Here is a 20218-nt window from a genome sequence, read left to right as displayed (position 1 = left end):
TGTTGCTGCATGCTCCGAGGAAGCAGAGCCACAGTGATTGGGTGGCCAGAGAGACAGAGCTGAGCTGGCTGGGGACAGTAGGAAGGAAGTGGAACTATAGGTTGAGAAAGACAGGGAGGTGCCGGGAGTGGCAGGGGCCGTGGGAGGCAGGGAGACAGGAGCCCAGTGAGTCAGCCTGGTGGGGTGCCTTGAAACACGGCAGGGAAGCACAGGCAGGGCAGGTTCTGCCGCAGCCTGGGGAGCCATCTCCCCCCAAGCTGGCACCTTCTCCATCCCTTCCTGCTCAGTCAAGGAAAGCAGATCGCCCTCCAAACTGGGGCAGCCTGCAGACCCACTGTTCACCTCCTTCCAAGATAATGCTGGCGTGGAGCCACTCTGGCTCCTGCTGCTGTGGTGAAGTGTTTCCTCATCTAAGCATGAGTGCTGCCAAAACCTGGCTTGGAAGCAGGGCTTTCCAGTGGCCAGGCTTGGCCCCAGAACTGGCAGCACAGAGGCCAGCAGGAAGCACAGATGGTGGTGACCAGGGCAGTAGCTTTGCTCTGCCAGCCCGTGTCACCCCAGCAGTGCTCACATCCCCCTGACTTCCACGGCACTGTGGGCCAATGGTTCACTCAAACTCCATGCTTTGGGTGGGAACCTGCCCTCAGAGACAAGAGCAGTCCCCTGGGGAAGGTATGGTGTGTGCATGCAGGCGGCTGCCGAAACCCTGCTGCATCACCCCTGCTGCTGCGGGCGCGTGGTGGAGCACGGGCAGGACCGGAGCATCTCTGGGAGCATCTCGGTTCTTCACAAACAGATGCTGAGCTGCCACATCCTGGGTGACACATCAACAGGGTGATGCTGGCAGTGACATGGGGTCCTCCAGAATAAGGGGCATGAGTACTCCTGTCCCTTGCATGTGGCCACCAATCCAACCCCACACAGGGCTAGTTTGGGAAGTGGCGGGATGTGATTGAGACAGTGACACACGGCTGGTTCTTTCTTTGATCCCATCTTTTCCTCCTCCCTCCCAAATGATCTGGGTGAAATGAAACACATTTTAGTAGTCAAATCCATAAGGGTGGGGTCCCACTGTGCTTTGACCCTACGGGGCATTTTGTACATTTAATTTGGTTTACACCCAAAATATTAACTTAACATGCTAGATTTTCTCCCACACCCAACTAATGCCAGAAACTAAACATGATCCTACAAAAATGTTTGTGCCATTACCTCATTAGCATCACTATTTATCAAGTTTAATTACGGTGCTGAAGCTGTGCATGCAACATTGCTCCAGTAGGAGTATGAGGACATGGCCATCCAGTAATATGTCTGTGGGCTGCCTTGTTGAAGACAAGGATCCCCAGTGATCCCACTTCATGGTGCTGCATGTGCCTCCCTGCAGTGGTGTTGGTGGAATCATGCTGTAAGCACACTCCTTGGGCTCCCCCAGGTTGGAAAACATCAAGGAATGGTATTTGTTGGAAAGGCAGTATGATTTTCATATGGGTCAAGCAACACCAACAGTCAACAGTCTGCATTTCCACCTGGTAGCTCAGCAAGGAGGTAGCCCACTACCACTGGAATGCTCTCCTTTATGGAGCTGGTACCTCTCCACCCAGCTCCTCTTGCCTTGCCAGAGGCTGCAGGACTTTCTCTCCACTCTGTGTCTCCAGTGGTGCTGGGCACACCTCAGCCCTGACCACTGGTGTCAAAGCTCCAGAGTTGATGATATTATTATTATTGTTGTTGTTGTTGTTGCTGTTATTCCTGATTCAGCCATGCTTGTAACTGCACATCTGACTTGGAGCACCCAGTGGAAGTGAAGTGTGTGCTCCAGGACCTCATTAAATGAGAACCTCAAAGCAAGATTTGAGACAGCCCAGATGACAGTGAAGTCCTCTCAGCAAGCTCTGTGCTTGGGAGTGCTCAGATTAATGTTGTTTGCTACCTGTTTCAGCTTAAAAGACAAGGAGTAGGTAAAATAAAAGAAACCTCAAGTTGAAAGCACTGCCAAAAAAAAAAAAAAAAATCAATCAAGCCCCACATAGCTGTATTTTGTCCTGGAGCAAAATCTCAGACATAACAGAGAAATTACATAGCCTGAAAGAGAAAGGGAAGGTTTTATGTGCGGTCTTGCTGAGGTATTGCCCAAAGCCATGCTGAGGTCGCTTCTCACCGGGTACCTGCAGAAACTGTAAATTCCCCACAGGAGTAGGGGGAGCAAGTAGGTGCTGGGATACCCTACTAGAAATACAGATCGCTGGAGGAACTCTCTGACAGTCTATCACCTGATGTGGGGCTCCAGGCTGTCCCACAGCCCCATTCTCAGACCCCCACAAGAGCTAATCCCCAGAAGACTAACTGGGACATGCATCGAGCAAAGCTCCTTCTGGCCGTGATATTTGAAAGCATATTCCTTTCAGAGGCTCCAGGTCCAGCCCCTGAAGTTAAATCTTGGTCTCAATGAAACCGACAGTGAAACTCCCATCAATTCGCCCTGGGCTGTGCTCTGTCCTGTGGGAGGAAAGCTGCACCCTCGGAGAGGAGTGACTCAGTTTGAAAGGCCTCTTTCTTTATGTGGGGAAACAGGTCCTGATGCTCATTCCCCGCAACTGCTCCAACCTGGTGCCATCTTTGCCACAGGGATGAGCTTGCGGAGGGAGGCACCAAGTGTGTTTCCACTGCTTTTAATAAAAAAGCAAATTGAACAGGAGACGGGAGAAGGAATCCCTGAATGTTGTTAAACAACCAAGGTCACGCCAGGCGCAGGCTCTGCTCTGCTCGCAGACTTCTTGTGGGTTTTCTTCTGTTTCTTTTGCATCCTTCCCGATACCCTAACCTCTTGTCTTTGTTTCATTTCCACTTTGGGAAGAGGGGGAAGACGATAAGACAGGAAAAAAAAATGGGAGGGGAGAGAAAAGGCTGTACACGTTTTTAATTTTAAATAAATGACTGAAAAAGAATAAAGGTTTTTTTATTTTTTTCGGAACAGAAGAAAGGCTACTCATTAAGAAAAAATAGTAACAACTTTCTCTTCCTGCTACTGCTCCGAGGACAGCTCGGCCTCTTTCCCGGCGCCTCGGCAAGTCTTCCCCTCGACGGGCTGTCCGGGGGGGCCTTTCCGCTCAGCCCCTCGTGGTCGGCGGGACCCGCACTAGCTAACGAGGAGCAACCCCGGCCCCCCTTCCCGGCAGGGCATCCCGGTGCGGCAGCGGAGAGAGGGGCAGCGGGTCCGGCCCTCCGGCCCGGGGGGGGCTCCGCCGGCGGGGCGCGGGCGGGCTGCAGCGGCGGGGCTCCGTCTGTCCTCGTTTGTGGTTTTGGTTTGGGTTTTTTTGTTTTTGTTTTTGTTTTTTTTCTGTGCGTGTGTGGGGTTGTTTCTTTTTTTTTTAATTATTATTATTTTTAATTTTCAGACGTTAAATTCTTTCGCAAACATTCATGCCTTAGCAAGGGCTGGAACAAAGCTCAGCTGCTCCAACCGGTCGGACAGGTAAGCAGACTTGTTGACACCGTTATGTTTGCAGCACGCATGCTCCTTCCCAAGTTTCCTGGTGCATTTTTCTATTCCACCTTATGAAACTTTCCTCCCCCCCCCACCCTCTCCCCTCTCCTCCCCTCCCCTTCCCCTCCCCGCGCCTCAGCGGCTCTGCCTGGTGCGTGCGGTCCCGCTCCCCCGGACGGCAGCGCAGCGCTCGCACCCCGTCGGGCTGCGGGCGGGTGGCGGGGCTGAAGCGGCCGCTTCGCTCCGTGTCCAGTCGTGCCCCTTGCCCTCGCCATGCCCAGAGCTTTCCTGGTGAAGCGCCGGAGCCCGCAGCCGGCGGTGCGTAGCTGGGATGGACTGCCCGACGAGGAGAGAGCTGACACCTACATCCCAGGTACGGCGCCGGCGGCCGCCGCCCCGCGCCGGGTGCCACTGGAAGGAACTGAGGGAGCGGGGACCCCGCGGTCCGCGGAGGGGGCAATTTGGAGAAGGAGCTTTGCTGGGCCGAGGCAGCCCCGAGGGGGCGGGCGGCAGCTTCGAGAGTGCTGGGCGAAACGCGATGGAGAGGACATGGACAACGCTCGGGGGAAATGTCCCCGACCAGCGGCAAGCGGCAGGGGTGCCAGCCCCGGCGAGCCGTGCTGCTGCCCCTGTGCCTGGCAGCGTCTGCCACCACGGGGAGCCTCCGGGGATGGCGGGGCGGGAAGCTGGGGGGGAGTGTATGTGTGTGTGCGTGCGTCCAGGAAGGTGGGAAACCTCGTTTGCATGAGAAAAGTGGCTGGGGGAGGAGAAGGAAGGACCCAGGGCGGGGCGGGGGGGAATGATGTACTCCTGGCCTCCCCCTCTCCTCCTCCTCCCGCTCCTCCTGCCCTTGCCCGGGGTATAACGGGAAGGCGGCGGACTGGCTTGTTTGAACTTTGGGACCGTTCGTGTTTGAGTTTCCGATTGCAGCGTGAGCCGGGGATCCTCCCCCGTCGCCAGCGGCCCGCCCGCAGGTTAAACACCGGGGCCCGCCGCCTCCCTCCCCTGCTCTGCCCGCGGCTCCGGGGTCCCCCTGCTTTATCTCATCTCCACCCCGTTGCAGGCGGGATCGGCTGCGTGCTGCTGGGCTATGAAGACAGCTGTAGCCTGGAGAGCAGCGGCAGCTGCGGGACCCGGGACGCCGAGCCCAGTGACCCGCCGACACCACAACCTGCCCCCGGCGAGCTGGGCACGGGAGGGGGGATGCTGCTAGACCTGGCCATCAAGCGCCCCATGGTCAGGTCAAAAATCAAGGTAATCGCCCGCACCCCAACCATCTCTTCTCTGGCGTGACCCCAGTTCAAGGTCAAGGCCCAGCTGCTGCCCAGGGACACCAGGTGACAACAGTCCCTTGGGCTTTCTTTGCTAGTGGCGGCAGCACCTGTCCTGCACACCGAGGTGGAGGCCTGGGAGAGCAGCCGGCCATAGGATGGCAGCAGCAAAGCCTCATAAGCGATGTGCCATAATCTTCCAGTGCCCTTTGCCTTCTCTTATCCTTGCCTTGGACGTGCTGCCCCTGACCTGCTTGGCTCGGGTCCCACAAGAGCTCTGAACCCAGCCAGGAAGGACCAGCCCTGGCAGCGAGGAGTCATGCCCCATGGTGCGTGGGTGGATCTTGTTCCTTAGCGTGGGGCCTCCTTAATAACTGCCTTCTAGGCTGAACTCAGCGCTTCACAGAGAAGGGCTGGGGTGACTCTTCATGCTGCCCCCCTCCCACCTTGACCTATCAAGAAAGCAGCTCAAGGTTCTCCTCCATAGCTGTGAAAGACCATTGTCATCTTATGGTCGACCTGCAGGCTTGGGTGAAATGAAGCAATCATCTGTCCACTGACTTTGCTGAAGAGCTTCTCTGCTGCATGGGCAGGAGCTCTGGCTGTCTGGGTGTTCCCTGGGCAGAACCAGCAGAGCAGCACAGTGATTTCCCTCCCAGGGCTGAGAAGGCAAATTGTTCACGGTGCCTTAGGTCCTCTTGGTACCTGAGAACTCAACACCGAGCTCCCAAACAGGCCGCATGTCTCTGAGCATCCAGGGTTCCCAAAGCAGAGGTGGAGCCCGGCCAGTTAGGCAGAAGGAGATGTGTTTACCGCTGGTAGTTAACACCTCGTTAAACTCTGGCTGCTGCTTTGCTGGATGGAGCTGTAAAAATTACCATTTTTACCAGTCTGTGTCGTACTGACAGCTTTTCAGTCACCGTGTTAAGTCTCATCATTAGGTTTCACCCCGGTTATATGCAGCTGCTTGAGGTGGAGTCATAGCCCTGTTGCCCAACAGATTCTTCCCAGATGGCTCGCTCCCCAGTTTCACACCTCGTGGTTTCACAGCTGCCGTTTTCTTTAATCTTTCTTTACAATTTCGAGTAGCGTTGCTTCAGCAGTAAGGAGGAGGAGGTCCACGAAAAATAACTGGCTCTTCAGGAGAAAGAAACTCCAGACATATTCCTGTCTTCGTGAAAAGCCCGCGTTGCTGCTATTTGACTTTAACCTACTTTGCATAATTTGACCTGTGTTATTCGTGACTGTCACAGCAGAACTTCGTTTGGGCAGGTTTTCAACCGATGGATGTGTGCACGTGGTCCCGTCTGCTCTGCTGGCTTTTCCCTCATCCGGGGTGTCAACAGGGGGCATGTCCGTGTGTTCCACCAGGAATAATTAAACCAGCAGTGCAGTATTTACATTTTCCAGACATTAAGCCTTCCCTCTGAGGAATGATCTTCCCAGAAGCTGAATCATCAGTGTCTTCTTTAGTCACGTTATGTCACGGGGTTGGCAGAATGCTTTTGGTGATAGGAGCGGGAATGAGATTACCCCCTGATGTCACTTTGCTGTTAATTAACGACGGGGACACCGACGCGGGGGAAGATTAGGGCCATTGTTTCAGTCTCTGCTGAGTCAGCACAACGTGCCTTGGGTTTATCTCTCCAAACCTACCTTTTTATCACTGCTGGCTGGTTTTTGAGGGACCTGGAGCAGTTGGAGGCATGACTAGAAGGCAGCACATAAAACAACTCTCACACACCAGAGAGGACTTCCCTTCTCCATCCAGGATATCAGCTGAGTGCAGGAGCAAACACGTGTGGTCCCACAGAAGGGTGCTCATAGCCTAAGCCCTTGTGTTCACGGATGTAACTGGATAAGGGTTGCTACCCCTGGAAGGGAACCACTACACAGAATTTGTTTTAACCCCTGAATCCAAGCTGGCCAGAGATGCCTCAGTCCCAAACTGTGCACGTTAAGTCCCCCACTTGATTGCAAGGTAAGCATGAAGGTTTCACCCAAAAGGAAAATCTTGAATGCTTTCACTTTTCATTTTTAATATACCCCCCCCCCCTTTTTTTTTTAATGTCACGATAATCCCTGCTTGTTTTGCTTCTGTTGGTCCTCTGTTGTTCATCCCAGTGTTCACACAGTCCTCTCCCACTCCTCAGTTCACCACTGGCAGCTGCAATGATGCTGCCCTGCATAGCTGCGAACTGTGTGGCAAAGGCTTTCGCCTGCAGAGGATGCTCAACCGTCACATCAAGTGCCACAGCCAGGTGAAGAGACACTTGTGCACCTTCTGTGGAAAAGGCTTCAACGATACTTTTGATCTGAAAAGGCATGTCCGGACCCATACTGGTGAGAATTTGTTCCCCGGGGACCTGGGTGAAGCTCTGGGGAGAAGGGGTGGGATGGAACAAGGACAAGGAGAGGGTGGGGGTAACCTGGCGAGATCATAACACACATGGCAAGATCATAACAACATTTGCAAAAAATAGTGGGGATGCAGTGGAGAAAAGAGGAAGACATGAGTGTGGACAGAGAAAATCCTGGGAATTATGAAATCTGAGAACTATTGCAATCCGTGTGAAGCAGTGAGGGTGCAGGACCTGCCATCCACACTCGTGTAGACACAGCCCCGTGCTGCCATGCCTGAGGCAGTGAGGCTGGGATAACCCCCGATAACCTGCCTGGGATAACCACCCCTGGATAGCAAATGACTGCACAGTTATCCGTGCACAGAGATGAGTGGAGGCAGAAGCTCGATGAAAATGCTTTGCCCTCTAGAGGCAACGAGCAGCAGTTTCCTGGGGATTTTGCTGTTGAGAGCCTTCCCAGCTGATTGCTGTGCAGGAAGGGAATTCTGGCTTGATTTTGGAAATGTCTGGAGGAATCAGAATGTGATTCATGCTGTGCCTCCCCCAGGCCGGAGGATGTGCTGTCTGTGGCCACTCTGCAGTGGGGTCAGTTCCTGAGTCCATCCCAAATAGCAGTGGTTGTGTTTCTGTAGCCTCAAATCCAGCTCACTTTTCCCAGTTCTTACCCCAGCCTGCAGCAGGGAGAAGGCTGCCAGTTTGGTTGGATTTTTTTTTTTCCCTTGGTAGAAGCAATGGCTTAAATAAACATCAACCCCATCCTCATCAAGGGCAATGCTTCCTGGTGGGCCAAGGTAGCTGCGCTCAGCAGGCTTTGGTTTTGCACTGTTGAGCACCCAGAAGGTGCATCCACCACATCTCACAGGCACATCCCATCTTTCCAGATGTGTGGTCACCCAACGGGAGCTGGAGATTATTTGGGCTTGCTCTGCAGAGTCCCATTAACCAGGTGAATTGCCAGAAGTGCTACAAGGATGTTGGTAGGCAGGATCTGTTTCTTAGTAGTAGAGCCCTCAAAAACAATGACACCTGGTTGGATGGGAAGGCATTTCCTGGAGCCAATGCTTTGGGCTGTTTGGGTTTCTTTGCAAAGCTTTCATGTAAGAAGGAGAGCTGCCACTGGGTATGGTTGGAGTGTGGAGTCAGTCCTTCCAAAAGAAATGATTTTTCAAGCTGTTTCCTTATCAGTCTCAGAAAATAAATCCAGGAGGGTCTCTGGTCAGAATCATTTAAAATGATTCCTAAGTGATTTAAAATGATTCCTAAGTGATGAAGAAGTTCCCAATACCCTGATGGGCTGTGCCATCCTGGCACTTTCCTTTCTGTGCTTGTGCTCCTGCCTGTGGAGTGCTGGAGCAGGCACCAAGGATGGTGGAGGTTTCAATTGCCTTCAAATGAGCCTGGAACTGCTTTTTGTGTGTGAATTCTAATGAAGGTTTGGGCTTTCTCTCCAACTGCAGTTTAATGGAAATGAAGCAATTTCACAGCAGCAGGCATTAGGAAAATTTTATCTTGATAGTTTATTCTGGTGCACGGGGATAACCTCTTTTAACTAAACCAAAATGCAGTTGAGATGATGCTTATTGGAACTTCTAATTAGCTGGAACTTCTGGTAGAAAGATCAGCTCCTGACTGGTAACTTAATGTAATCACAAAGTTACAACTGTTTGAACAGACAAATCTGGTTTACCCTTTTCTGCCTGCCTCACCATAGGTCTGATCTTCCAGACCCTGGCATTCCACCTTCCCTGGGGAAAAGAGGAGATTAGGTGACTCCTTATATCAGTTTTAAGGGTAGTCTTTGCTTGGAAACTTACTGATCTAGTCTAGTAAGTAGAATTCATGCTGGGTTAGGTTCTTTCAAGTGTTGCAAAATCCTCAGGTCTTTAAGCACTGGAGGGGGTTGTTAAATCAGTGTTGATTTGTGGTAAAATTGATTTTTGTGATGTTGGTTGTCTGGGCTTTCAAACCACAAGTCACTTTCTTCTCTCTCCTCTGGAAACACACAGTTATTTCTTTCATCTTCCTGCACTTCTCTTCTAGAAATTTGTAATCTCAGTCATCAAATCTGTACTGTATGAAAGCACTTGAGATTGCTGGACATTCACTGCTGTTCACTGAAGCTTCATTAAACCAAAAGATAAAAATTAAAATCTTACCAAGGCAGAAGTTTTCATTCATTGTAAAAGCTGAAACTGATGGTTTTACCTAAGCACAGGACTTCAAATAGTCAGGGGTCTAAATTAAGTTTTGCAGGAGTTGATAATGGCTGCCTAGGACCAAACCACTGATGGGCATCAGTCATCCCCAATGTCTGCTTGCACCTTCTCAAAACATTCCTAGGTTTTTCATGCCTAAATATATCAACCCATTCCTGAAACCTTAGCGCAAAAGTAGGGTGTCTTAGAGAGATAGCTGCTTGAGGTTGCTGGATACGTTCTCAGCAGCTGATGTGCCAGAGCCTTGCTCTTGGCTGGCTGTAGGAAACAAGAGTCAGAATACAGGTGACATAACAGGTAACCCGTCTTTTCCCACTGTAGGCATTCGTCCTTACAAGTGTGAGGTTTGCAACAAGGCCTTCACACAGCGCTGCTCACTGGAGTCACACCTGAAGAAGATCCACGGCGTGCAGCAGCAGTATGCCTACAAGCAGAGGAGGGACAAGCTGTACGTGTGCGAGGACTGCGGCTACACGGGCCCTACGCAGGAGGACCTGTACCTGCACGTCAGTGGCGTCCACCCGGGCAGCGCCTTCCTGAAGAAAACCTCCAAAAAACTCGCAGCTGTTCTGCAAACCAAACTGAGCCCCGTCCTGCAGAGGAATTCCAAAGAGGACAACAAGGACAAGTGACACGGGGGCTCAGAGCTCAAGCAGGAATGAAGTTTACATGTAGGACTATATATATTATTTTTTTAAGAACAATTTTGAAAGAAACACCTGAAGTTAAAGGGATGATTTTGTTAACAGGACTCTCTTTATGTTGGTAGAACCTCAGCTTGCCAGAAATATTCCCATTTGTGATGGAAACATCAGACTTTTTTTTTAATCTGGCCAATAAAAATGGAATGCTTGCAAAGGCTGTCACCTCTTGGATGGAGTATTTACTGAACTGACATTTGGGCACCCTGTTTTCTATTTCAGCTCTACCACAGGTCTGAACACCTCTGACAAATGAGTTCATCTTTCCCCAGTGTATTTTGTAAGGTTACTAACTCTTACCTCCCATGCAAATAACTTATGAGAGGTTTGGGTGAAAAGTGTTGGGGAAGAGTGCTACTGCTATGTGGTTCTATGCTACATTAATTGAAGTGCCTTAAGAACAGGAGTACATTGTATCAGCAAATGAATCAAAATGTGCAAATACCCTTAGTTCTGCACCCTGTGCAGTCTGCTAACAATTTATGGAAGTGTGATCCAAGGTGAGCTGAAACTCTTCCCAAAGGATGAGAACATTTTCTTCCCAAAGTTTCTCTACTAGCAAATGACATTATTCTAGGGCAGACCTTTGGTTGTGTCTGAAGTACTTGAAACCATGAACTTTTATAATTTTCACTTGTTTTCACTTGATAAAGGAGTGAAATCCTAGCTCTGATATTCCTGGACTTGCCATGCTCACTTTGAGGATTATTACCACATCCTCTTAACATACACCAATAGCAACCCAGAAATCCAAAGAAAGCACTGTAATGACTTTAAAAAGAAGTAATTTCTATCATGATGAAAAGCAATTTTGTGCATATTTTATGGTGTGTGTGTTTGGGGTTTTTTTTTCTCTTTTATAATCAAGTGCCTGTTCGTTAATACAACAATGCAGTGGAAAGGGGGACTGAGCCTGTGTCTGCTTCAGGAGATCAGTGCAAAATTGCAGACACCAATCTGTCTGCTCCTCTGTGACCACTATCAGTGTTAAAGGCTCCTCCCACCTAAAATACATAGTCAGGCTTAGCCAGGATTTCCAGTCATTGCTGCTAAAATGAGGCATTTTGAGCAACTTTGCAAGAATTGTAAAAAAATCCTTTCAACTTGCTTCAGTTTTGTTCAGGCACCTGTGGGGAAAAAGATTCTAGAGGTCTTAAAGCATTCCTAAGGATATTAATACTTTATTCATCACAACTGTTGGTGCTCGAGACCTTGAAAACAAGGATAATAAAGTGATGCTACTGTGTTAAGAACAAACATATCCTATGTAGCAGGAAATTTGTAGAATACTTTAATAAATGGGAAGTTGCTGGAGAAAAAAAGCACCTGAGCTAAATTAGAAGATCCTGACTTTGCAGAAAGAGCTAAAGCTTGTGCACTGGCCCCCAGGTCTTATAACTGAGCAGTGTAAAGGGAAGGTTGCTCACTCTGCAATGGGATTAATGTTCACCTGACTGCATGGGATTTGTGTGCTCAGCTCTGCTGAAACCTCAGCCCTTCCCCTGGACAGCACAGCTGTGGCTGAAACTCTTCCTTTCCAGTCAGAGACACGTTTTGTGTGTGTACCTGTGTGCACAGGTTGTTTTTTTTATCCCTCCTGCACCACATGTTGCTTTTGCTCTCCCTCCAGTGTCACTGCCACAGCACATCCCTGCTGACAGAACGACAGGCACAGTGAGGTGGGCACAGAAAGGACTCACAACGAAAGAGAAAGGGAGCAGGTAGCATGGCACAGGGAAAAACTCATCCTGGATGGAGAGCAAAGCTTAGGGGAGCTGGATGTCAGAGCTGAAGTAACTGCCCTGGCTGCCCAGCAGGTTTTTCTGCAGAGGACAGACAGTACCAGTAGCAGTGCCCTGGGCACATCACTTTAACAGTCTGGCAACTTAATTGAAACTGGTCACAAAGTGTGTTTGGGTTTGTGTGACACTGGTGACAGCCACCTGCCAGTCCTGTTACAGGACAAACCAGCTTGTGCTGCTCCAAAAATGCTCCACAGCTCAGCCAGGGATGCCCAAGGCAGCAGCCAGGCTTTCAGAAGTGCCAGACATGAGTGACTCACCAGTGCTGTCTGCCTCCTCCTGGCTCTCTGAGGTACACACTCAGCTGAGACTTAGGTTTAGAAACTGGCTTTGCTGGCAACCTTCCTCATGCACGGGGTTCTGGCTGATTTTCTTGAAGCTTAGGGGTTGGTCATAATTTTTTTTGTAAGCTGCGGTGTTATTGTGAAAACTCATACCTACAATTCATAGAAGACAAAGAGAATGAGGAAAAAAGCTTTCCAGAACAATACTGCCTGTCATGATCAAGGCTTATTCTCTGCTTCACAGACTTGATTTTATATGCTTCAAAAGTAAAAATTCTGTTTCAAAACATTTATTCACAAACTTATTTGGGAAAAAAAAAACCAACAAAACCAAACCAAAACCAAAGAGAGACCCATAAGAAACAGCCCCCACAACCCAACCAGCAACTCTTCACCCCTCAGAAGGCTCAGCTTCATAGCCACAGGCCTGATTTGATACAGAAACTCACTCACATGACACTGGGGATTGTTCCACGGGGTGGGGTCTTGGTTGGCTCCAGCCCACAGCAGATTTAGGAGAGCTCAAGGCAGTGGCAGCACAGAGCTCCCAAGCCAAGGCACACAGCCCATTTCACTGCGCTTTTCTGTGTGCTGGGTGTTAAAAAACCTGCAGGAGGAGCCACTAGCAGCAGCCAACATTTCCAGCTCTCAGAACACTTGCTGGAAATTTCTGTGAGTGTTGGTTCCAATTCTGCTCCTCTACTGCTGAGCCACTTCTGCTAAGTGGCCACTTTGTCATACTCTTCTAAATAAGAACTAATGAGGACTTTCATTATAACTCTCAGCACAGGTTTTCCACTTGTAGCTGTAAGGAAAACCACAAATAATAACAAGTCTGATGACGATATGAGCAAGAACTGACTGAAACTCAGTCTACTACATCCATTTCTTTATCATTTGCATTTTTCTCAGCTCATGTTGTTTTGCTTTAGTTCACCAACTTCATTTGCAAAGACTCAGTTCTGCAACATTTCTTTTTCCCTCAAAAATCACAAAAGAAAGATGATTTCATTAAGCAGTTTTACTTGACAATAGAAACTTTTCTATCAACCTCAGGCTGTATAAACTGTGTGGGATAAAAAGGAGAGGCTAATAAGTTGGCTTTGTTCTGCCCGGACCACTGAGGTCACTTACAACATAAGCAAATAGATATCTCTATTTGAAATTTACTCAGCTTTTTAGGAGAGGAGAGAGGGAAGCCCTTCTAGTAAGAAATTACCCAAAGTTACCCAAAAAAGAACATGGAAGTGGTACTTGTAAACAAAAGGTTCTTCCTTTGTCTCTGTGCTCAGACCACTTGCTTGGGCTTAGAGGTCAGTTTTTGTCCACGTACTCCTCCAGGCGTAAGAGCCACTTATTCCAGTACTGAGAGCACAGGTCAGGATCCATGAAATGTGGATGTGCCGGAGAGCCGTTCTTGTAGGCAACCACAATGAGCCCACAGTGAACCTGCAGCACAAATAGTGGGCTGTCACAAATCCAGCATTTGTGTGCAACTCTAAGAGCTAAACCTCACTGCAAAACATCTTCCTAACATACACATATCACGTAACAAATGGGAAATTAAAGGGGCAATATCTTACCATAAAACACTTTGAGATTTAATATTCAAATGCTCCAAAAACCACAAACCCAAAGCTCTGAGTAACTCCAGTGAAAACCAGGGGACATGAACTCTGAGGATGAGTGATATTTAAACCCTGCAGCTGTCAGGAAAATTGACAGAGACTGAGGAGTTTTTGCCTGGGGCCATACAACCAGACTGATGCCACCCTCCAGCTTCAGTCTGGATAGAAATGCTTACTTAGGTATGTTCTGACATCTTTCATTCCTGACAAATCCCAAATCCCAAACAGCCACTGGCAGTGGGGGTCAGGAAGCTACTAGCAGAATTCCAGCCCATATTTCACTCTGTAAGGATCATGTCTGTGGAGTGCTTGTGTTCACTGGCCTCTGCAGTATTCTAGAAAGTACTTTGCACAGCACATGAATTAACCAGTTCTCTTCTGCTTCATATTTTCCCCCTTCAATATCTATATTGAGGTAAAAATCCTTCAGGTCAAGCAGGCAGGCTAGAATTGCTTTTGGAGTCTTTAAAAGCATTACTCCAGGGTCTTCTGATAAAATGATTCACAACACACTGTTTTTCCCTGAGGAAAAACAGTACAGCTTCCAGACACCAAGTGCATCACTTAGTCCCTCATTTGCTAGTGGGACACAGCAAGACAAGATGCAGGCAAAGCCCTACCATACCACTTTCTTGTTTGCAGGTCCTTTTGCTTTTTTTCTTCACTTGCCCCTTCCTACTCTTGACACAAGCAAAAACCACACAGGACAGAGAACAGGGGACTTCCCAGATGCCAAGTCCCTGGGAGTCATCTGAGCATCCCTTGGTCCCACTAAACACTTCCTTAAAACCACTGAAAATTCACTACTGGAAGCCAAGGGCAGCAGGATTAGCAAGAGTAGTGGAATTATTTCACAGTATGACACCTTAACCTGATCTCAGACTGGGCTCCTTTGTTACAAATCCTACCAACACTTCTACAAAGGCCAGCAGGTTCTAAAGGCAGGAAGAAATGAGGATAACACAGGCATTGCTGCTTGTCTTGGCATGCAGCAGGCCTACTGACCTGGAAGTCATAATTGGCATCATGATTTATGGCTCCAATATATGCTGCAACCTGTAATGGGTTGTCATAAGTATTCTGTAGAAATGGCTTTGGCTTCTCTGAAGTTTTCCAGTCGATCACACACAGTCGCCCCCTGCACAGGAGAACAAGACAGGACAGTGCTTTAAACTTGTGTTTAGTTACAAATAAGAAACAAGGGCTGAGACAGCACATACAGACTTCTCACTCTCAGCCTGTTTCACCCCGATGCAATGTTGCTCATTATAATGTCTGAACAAATCTCTTTGACACTGGCAGTTTAGATCCCAAAAACCAAAGCTTACTAAAACCAGCCACAGTTCCTGGAAAATGCTGACAATTGCTTAAACCTGTCCCTTCTCCAGTAAGGAACTCCCCACCAGGAAAAACAGCACTTCTGCCATGAGGATCATCCAGGGGAGTTCTTCCAGTCTGCCAGTCCTGGAGATCTGTCCCTACCACTTGAGCTCCCCCTACCACTCTATCACACCCTGGCCTCCACGGCATCACATTACAGGAGTTTTAAGGAAGGGCACCTCACCGATACTTGGCCACACAGTCGACCAGGCCGAGGTACTGCAGGGTTTCATGATGAACTCCACTTTCCAGAGCCTTCACCTCGCTGATGTCTTCCAAGACATGTTCAACACTGGATAAGTAGCCAGCCACTATATCATCTTCACCCTGGTCCCTGGCTGCCATCTCTTCAGACAGGAGTATTGATTCCAAAGCTGAATGGAAGAGTTCTCCTTGGAGAAAAAGACCTAAGAAAAATGGGAAAACCCCCTTACATTTTAGACACTACTTTAGATTTGTATCCTACATATTCCACAATGTAGCTCTTAAATCAGTCCTGATTTTTGTACTGAAAGTTTGAGGGTGTGGGGAGAAGGGAAAGAAACAGAAAATAAATTGTGAATAGTGAAATTGGTATCCCTTATATTAATGCTTACTTTACTTTTCTAGTCTCACTGATTACTCATCCATACACTTGTTAAACCAAACAGTTACTGAAAAATCTCACCATAAACATTGGTTTTTAAACACCCAGGATTATATGAGTTTAAAATGTCTATTTCCATCGTGTTACAAAGAAGCTTTGCAGCTGCAAAGAGGAACAGTAATATATCTGGAAAATACCAATTTCTAAATAGATACTGGCAAATAGAGAACTAAAGGAAAGTCAGACAGGATTGAGCAAAGTATGTCTACAGTCTGACTCTCATTTTCCACAAATTTCTAAATCCATTTTAGTGGTCCTAGAACAAAGACCAGAGCTTAAGTTCATTCGTAACAGGTACAGTCACAATATGTTCTCATAAATGGAAACAACTTCATGTATTTCCAAACCACCTGGCCTAACATACCTGCCAGCAATCCAGACTACTGCTTCTACTCTGCTATCACACTGTGACCACTTACTTTTGGTATACTCTTCAAATCCCTCTTTTCCAAGCTCCTCTATCATTTTCTGCTTCCATCTTTCCAGATAAAAGACTTGCTGTGGAGAGAGGGTTTGTTGAAGGATGCGGGTAACACTGGGCATCTTTGTTCTTTGTAATCCGATTTTTATGGGGATGTTTGAATGACTGCTGACAGGAAGAATTCTCTTGCTGGGGTTTATTAAAGGAACCCAGTTCCTGGGAGTTTTTGTCCCAGCTTTAATTGGAGGTCTGTGTTTAGCTGGGGGCCCATATAACAAATTGTCTTCTTCAAGTATTGTCTCTGGTGTTTGGGCGCTGGTTTTGTAAGATGTAACAGAGTGGACCAAGTTCTTGTATTTTTCTTGGTCAACTTGTTCATAACTGTTTCCTTTTTTCTTCTTGCTATAAATAGATGCAGAGGTAGACAGACATGTGTATGGGAATTGCTTTTGGCAAAATGGCATTTGAAATAGCATTTCCAGGCTCCCCTGTTTTCTGGACAGGATCTGTATGAATTGCATCCTGACAAGAAGTGTTTGTGACCAGTTATTTTCTTCCTTCTGTCAGCAACAGTCTGTAGGTTACCATATTTTTTCCTCCTGTGGAAAAAGAAATTTGTGATTTACAGAGTCATAAAACTCAGCCACCATCCTATTCCTGCCGTTTGCCAAACAAAGAATTGCTATGGCCAAAGTGTCTTCACACACCTTGTATCACCTTCATTCTTCAGATAAATAAGAGAAAGAACCAATGAGCAAGGAAAAGAGGAAATGCTCCTGAAAAGAACAGCTGCTGGCCTGCCAAATCTGAAATCTGAAACACTGCTTTTTGGCTGCAAGTAGCAAAAGTTGCAACACAGGACATCCCTCCAGCAACAGTATCAGAACTGCCATGGAAGTAGGCACAAAAACCAGATCTACCGCCAACAAACCCCCAAAAGGGGGAGGGGGAAATAAAAGCTACACAGAGGACATTGAAGCAAATCCATTGCTATGAGGTATTAAACCTTTTAAGTTTATAGTGAATGACTGTTGCCCTGATCTTTTTCAGCCTTCTGATGTTTGCATTTTTGTAGTGGAGTTTCTCAAGGATTTTCATGTAAACAAAGTGATTGTTTATCATACCTCTCTTGAGGAGGGACAATTGATAGACTTCTAGTTTGACCAGCGTGGTTGGAGAGGTGGCAACCTTCATCCTCCAATCCCTGGTCATTGTCCAAAATCTATATAAATCGACATAGAAAAATAAACCCCTCTTTTTTGTCCTGACAACTGACTGTGTGCGTGTCCTTCATTTCGTGTCCTATAGCAACAATTGACCAACTTAAGGGGATTGTGGGGACAAGGTACCTTACAGGGTATAAACACACGTTTTTCTTTTGTATCCCTAGGAGAAAACAGACAGCAGTAGTATATACAGTTGTGAGACCTGAAGCTAGAAAAGGCAAAGAGAAACCACATGCACTGCGAATATTTTCAGATTCAAAGAAATCTTTTAAAGTTCAGAATAAAATATAAACGCATTTCTTGAAACCATGTTTCAAACACAGTTGTGCTCAAAGACACTTATGAAATTTAAAAGCAAGAACAAGCAATGCCACTCTCAGCACACCTTCCAGAGCTGCACTGGAAGCCCTAGGAAGTTTTTTTGCACATGGAATAAATGTAGCACTTCCATAGTGGCATTTCCCATGCTGAATTGAGGCCATAATCTCCTACTGGAGTAACCTGTTCACCATCCCAAAGCTCCCTTCATCCACTGCAAAGACAGAACCCCTGCTCACTGCCAGCCAACAGCAGCATTCTGTTCCTGACAATCCTTCCCTGCTTCTCTCTTCCTTCCTCATATTCCTTACACAGCGCTTCCCACACTGCCCGAGCCCTGGGTGCTACAGGAGACAAAACCATGGGGAGTTACTTTGTGCGGACAGATCTCACAGCAGCAGTGGCCACAGTGTGGGGGGGAGCATCTGTCACACACACATCTCCAAAAATGGGGCAGTTGATTAGAACAAGGCACCTTGCAGCAGCAGGCTGAGACTTGGACTAGGGATCCATAAATACTGTCCTTCATCAGTGCAGAAAAATTAATCTCTTCTGTCTTGGGGCTCATCTCTAAAGAGAGGTGCCAGAGCTGGGATTTAAAATAAAAGAGGAAAAATATATTATTATTCCTGTGTAACAGTATCCAAGCTTGTGGATTCTCAGGCTGTTGTTTGATGATTATTAACAGGCTCAATAACAGTCACTGTGGACACGCACTAATCAGAACAGAGCAAATGTTGGGCCAGTGGCTGTGGCTTTGTTACACAAAGCCACACTACAAAAGAAAAAGTTTATTCTGGCTTTATGCCACTGCAGGAAGCAAGAGGATGCCCGATACAGCATAAATTCACTTGTAGTAAGCTGCTCCCTCAACACTTTCCAAGGAATAAATTTATACCAGATCAGTGTTTTGAATCATGGAGCTATTGAAATATGGAATATTACAAGCTCCAGAGTTAAATTTAGTGCAACACAGTGCTTCAGTGACTAGTATGAATTTTGATTTAACAGCCTATGTTGTGCTGGGGAATATACCTGTGGAATTTCCAGTACCTGTGGAAATGTTTGTGCAGTGTATGAACTGAACCACCAGGAATGGGAGAGTTTGCCAGCTAGTGTCTTGTTTTACAAAAGGAAAGAGGTTCTAGTATTGCTAAGAAATAAGAAACCCTTGTGCCCAGCTGAAAAAAAATCACAGTGGCATTTCTGTGCAGATAATTTACAAGAAAGAAATGGAGTGGTCAGGATCTACTCTTGTACATAGAGAACAGAATTTAATCGAGATTTCCCTCTGGGGAAGTGTCTCCTTTCTCTCTGAAAGCATTTGTGGTTGAAGACTGGCAGAATTGCTTCAAGCATTGCATGATAAGACACACAGGAGAACTGAAAAAAATTAAAATAACTTGGAGGTAAAAAAGCCCCAAGAGGACTTAACTTTCCAAGCAAGTTGACTTTGCAGCTCCAACGATAACTGAGCTAACACAACTGAGGAAGTTTTTTTCTAGTATAGGAATGAGTGGCTTAACTGAAGGAAATAAAAAGGATTACTTAAGGAAAAATTCACATCTATATAAAAACCTACCTCCAGCTATGGTTTCAGATAATAACCAGTATGGCTTTTTCTCTACAGCCACCCATCCCGCTAAAAAAAGGAGGACTGGCTTATTTCAGAGATAACAAAAAAGAGCACTCCTTAACACACCTACAGACCTGCTGCCCCTTGTCCATAATTTGAGGAGAACAAATCCACTGATGAAGGTGTAACTGTGAGTTTCCTGCAGTTTGTAAAACACATTATTGAACCTATCCAGGTTAAAAATACACCTCTCTCTTCTGGGATGTTTAGAGCACAAAGAGAGACAAATTAGCAACCCCGTTTAAAGCACAAGACCACAGAGCAACCCTGAACCAAAGGGTAGCTTCAACAGGCTCCAGTTGCCAGTTCAAGCTTCATTCCCAGATCAGCACTGGGAATGGAACTAATGGGGAATAGGGCTGCAACACGAAGTCAGCGTTTTTTGCGATCTGTGAAAGAGCTGGGCCGACACCAGTGACCACCAAGTGCCCTCAGGCAAGTAAACTTTCTGCATGGGCACCAGGTTCCTGAAAATCCCAGTGCCGGACAGCCCGCCCTCGTGCAGAGGGGGATAAACCACTCTGGACAAGAAACCTCGCCGGAAGAGGCCATGCCCAGCCACGGCAGCTCGGCCATGAGGCCCGCTCGCTGACGGATCCGGGGGCAGTGTGGGCCAGGGGACGACCAGCACCAGCATCCTTCCCTCTTTCCCCTTCCCTCGCCCTCAGGCCCGTCCGGCCCCGCGGCCCTCACGACCCGCAGCTCCACATTACCTCAGCCGCGCTTCCTGCCACTGCCGCGGGCGCCAACGCGTAGGCCCCGCCCGCCGCCTCCTCCACAATCATTGCGCATGCTTCGCCCGCTGCCTCATGGGACTTGTAGTTTCTCCGCACTACCAA

At 47.7% G+C, this 20218-nt stretch overlaps 2 protein-coding genes across 4 annotated transcripts; one reads left to right on the top strand and one right to left on the bottom strand.

Moving 5' to 3' along the window:
* Positions 1-3456: 3456 nt before the first annotated feature.
* OVOL2 (ovo like zinc finger 2) lies at positions 3457-10203 on the top strand. Of its 2 annotated transcripts, XM_066178048.1 has the most exons (5): positions 3457-3475; positions 3741-3860; positions 4551-4741; positions 6912-7101; positions 9659-10203. In XM_066178048.1, the coding sequence occupies exons 2-5, from the start codon at positions 3761-3763 to the stop codon at positions 9967-9969; spliced, it is 792 nt and encodes a 263-aa protein (XP_066034145.1). In that variant the 5' UTR covers positions 3457-3475; positions 3741-3760; the 3' UTR covers positions 9970-10203. The 2 variants fall into 2 exon arrangements, with proteins under 2 accessions (XP_066034145.1, XP_066034146.1); XM_066178049.1 differs by lacking the exons at positions 3457-3475; positions 3741-3860 and adding an exon at positions 4311-4461.
* A 2926-nt stretch (positions 10204-13129) lies between these two features.
* MGME1 (mitochondrial genome maintenance exonuclease 1) lies at positions 13130-20186 on the bottom strand. 2 transcript variants are annotated; one of them, XM_066178046.1, is made up of 5 exons: positions 20093-20186; positions 16198-16798; positions 15317-15539; positions 14758-14890; positions 13130-13573 (listed from the first exon to the last, which is right to left on the bottom strand). In XM_066178046.1, the coding sequence occupies exons 2-5, from the start codon at positions 16718-16720 to the stop codon at positions 13439-13441; spliced, it is 1014 nt and encodes a 337-aa protein (XP_066034143.1). In that variant the 5' UTR covers positions 16721-16798; positions 20093-20186; the 3' UTR covers positions 13130-13438. The 2 variants fall into 2 exon arrangements, with proteins under 2 accessions (XP_066034143.1, XP_066034144.1); XM_066178047.1 differs by lacking the exon at positions 20093-20186 and adding an exon at positions 18219-18325.
* Between the last annotated feature and the right edge of the window lie 32 nt (positions 20187-20218).

This window comes from Chamaea fasciata, unplaced genomic scaffold (genome assembly GCF_029207755.1).
Source record: "Chamaea fasciata isolate MVZ Bird 193981 ecotype frontalis unplaced genomic scaffold, bChaFas1.0.hap1 SCAF_3, whole genome shotgun sequence".
NCBI lineage: Eukaryota > Metazoa > Chordata > Aves > Passeriformes > Sylviidae > Chamaea > Chamaea fasciata.
This window is presented reverse-complemented; position numbering and strand designations above follow the sequence as displayed.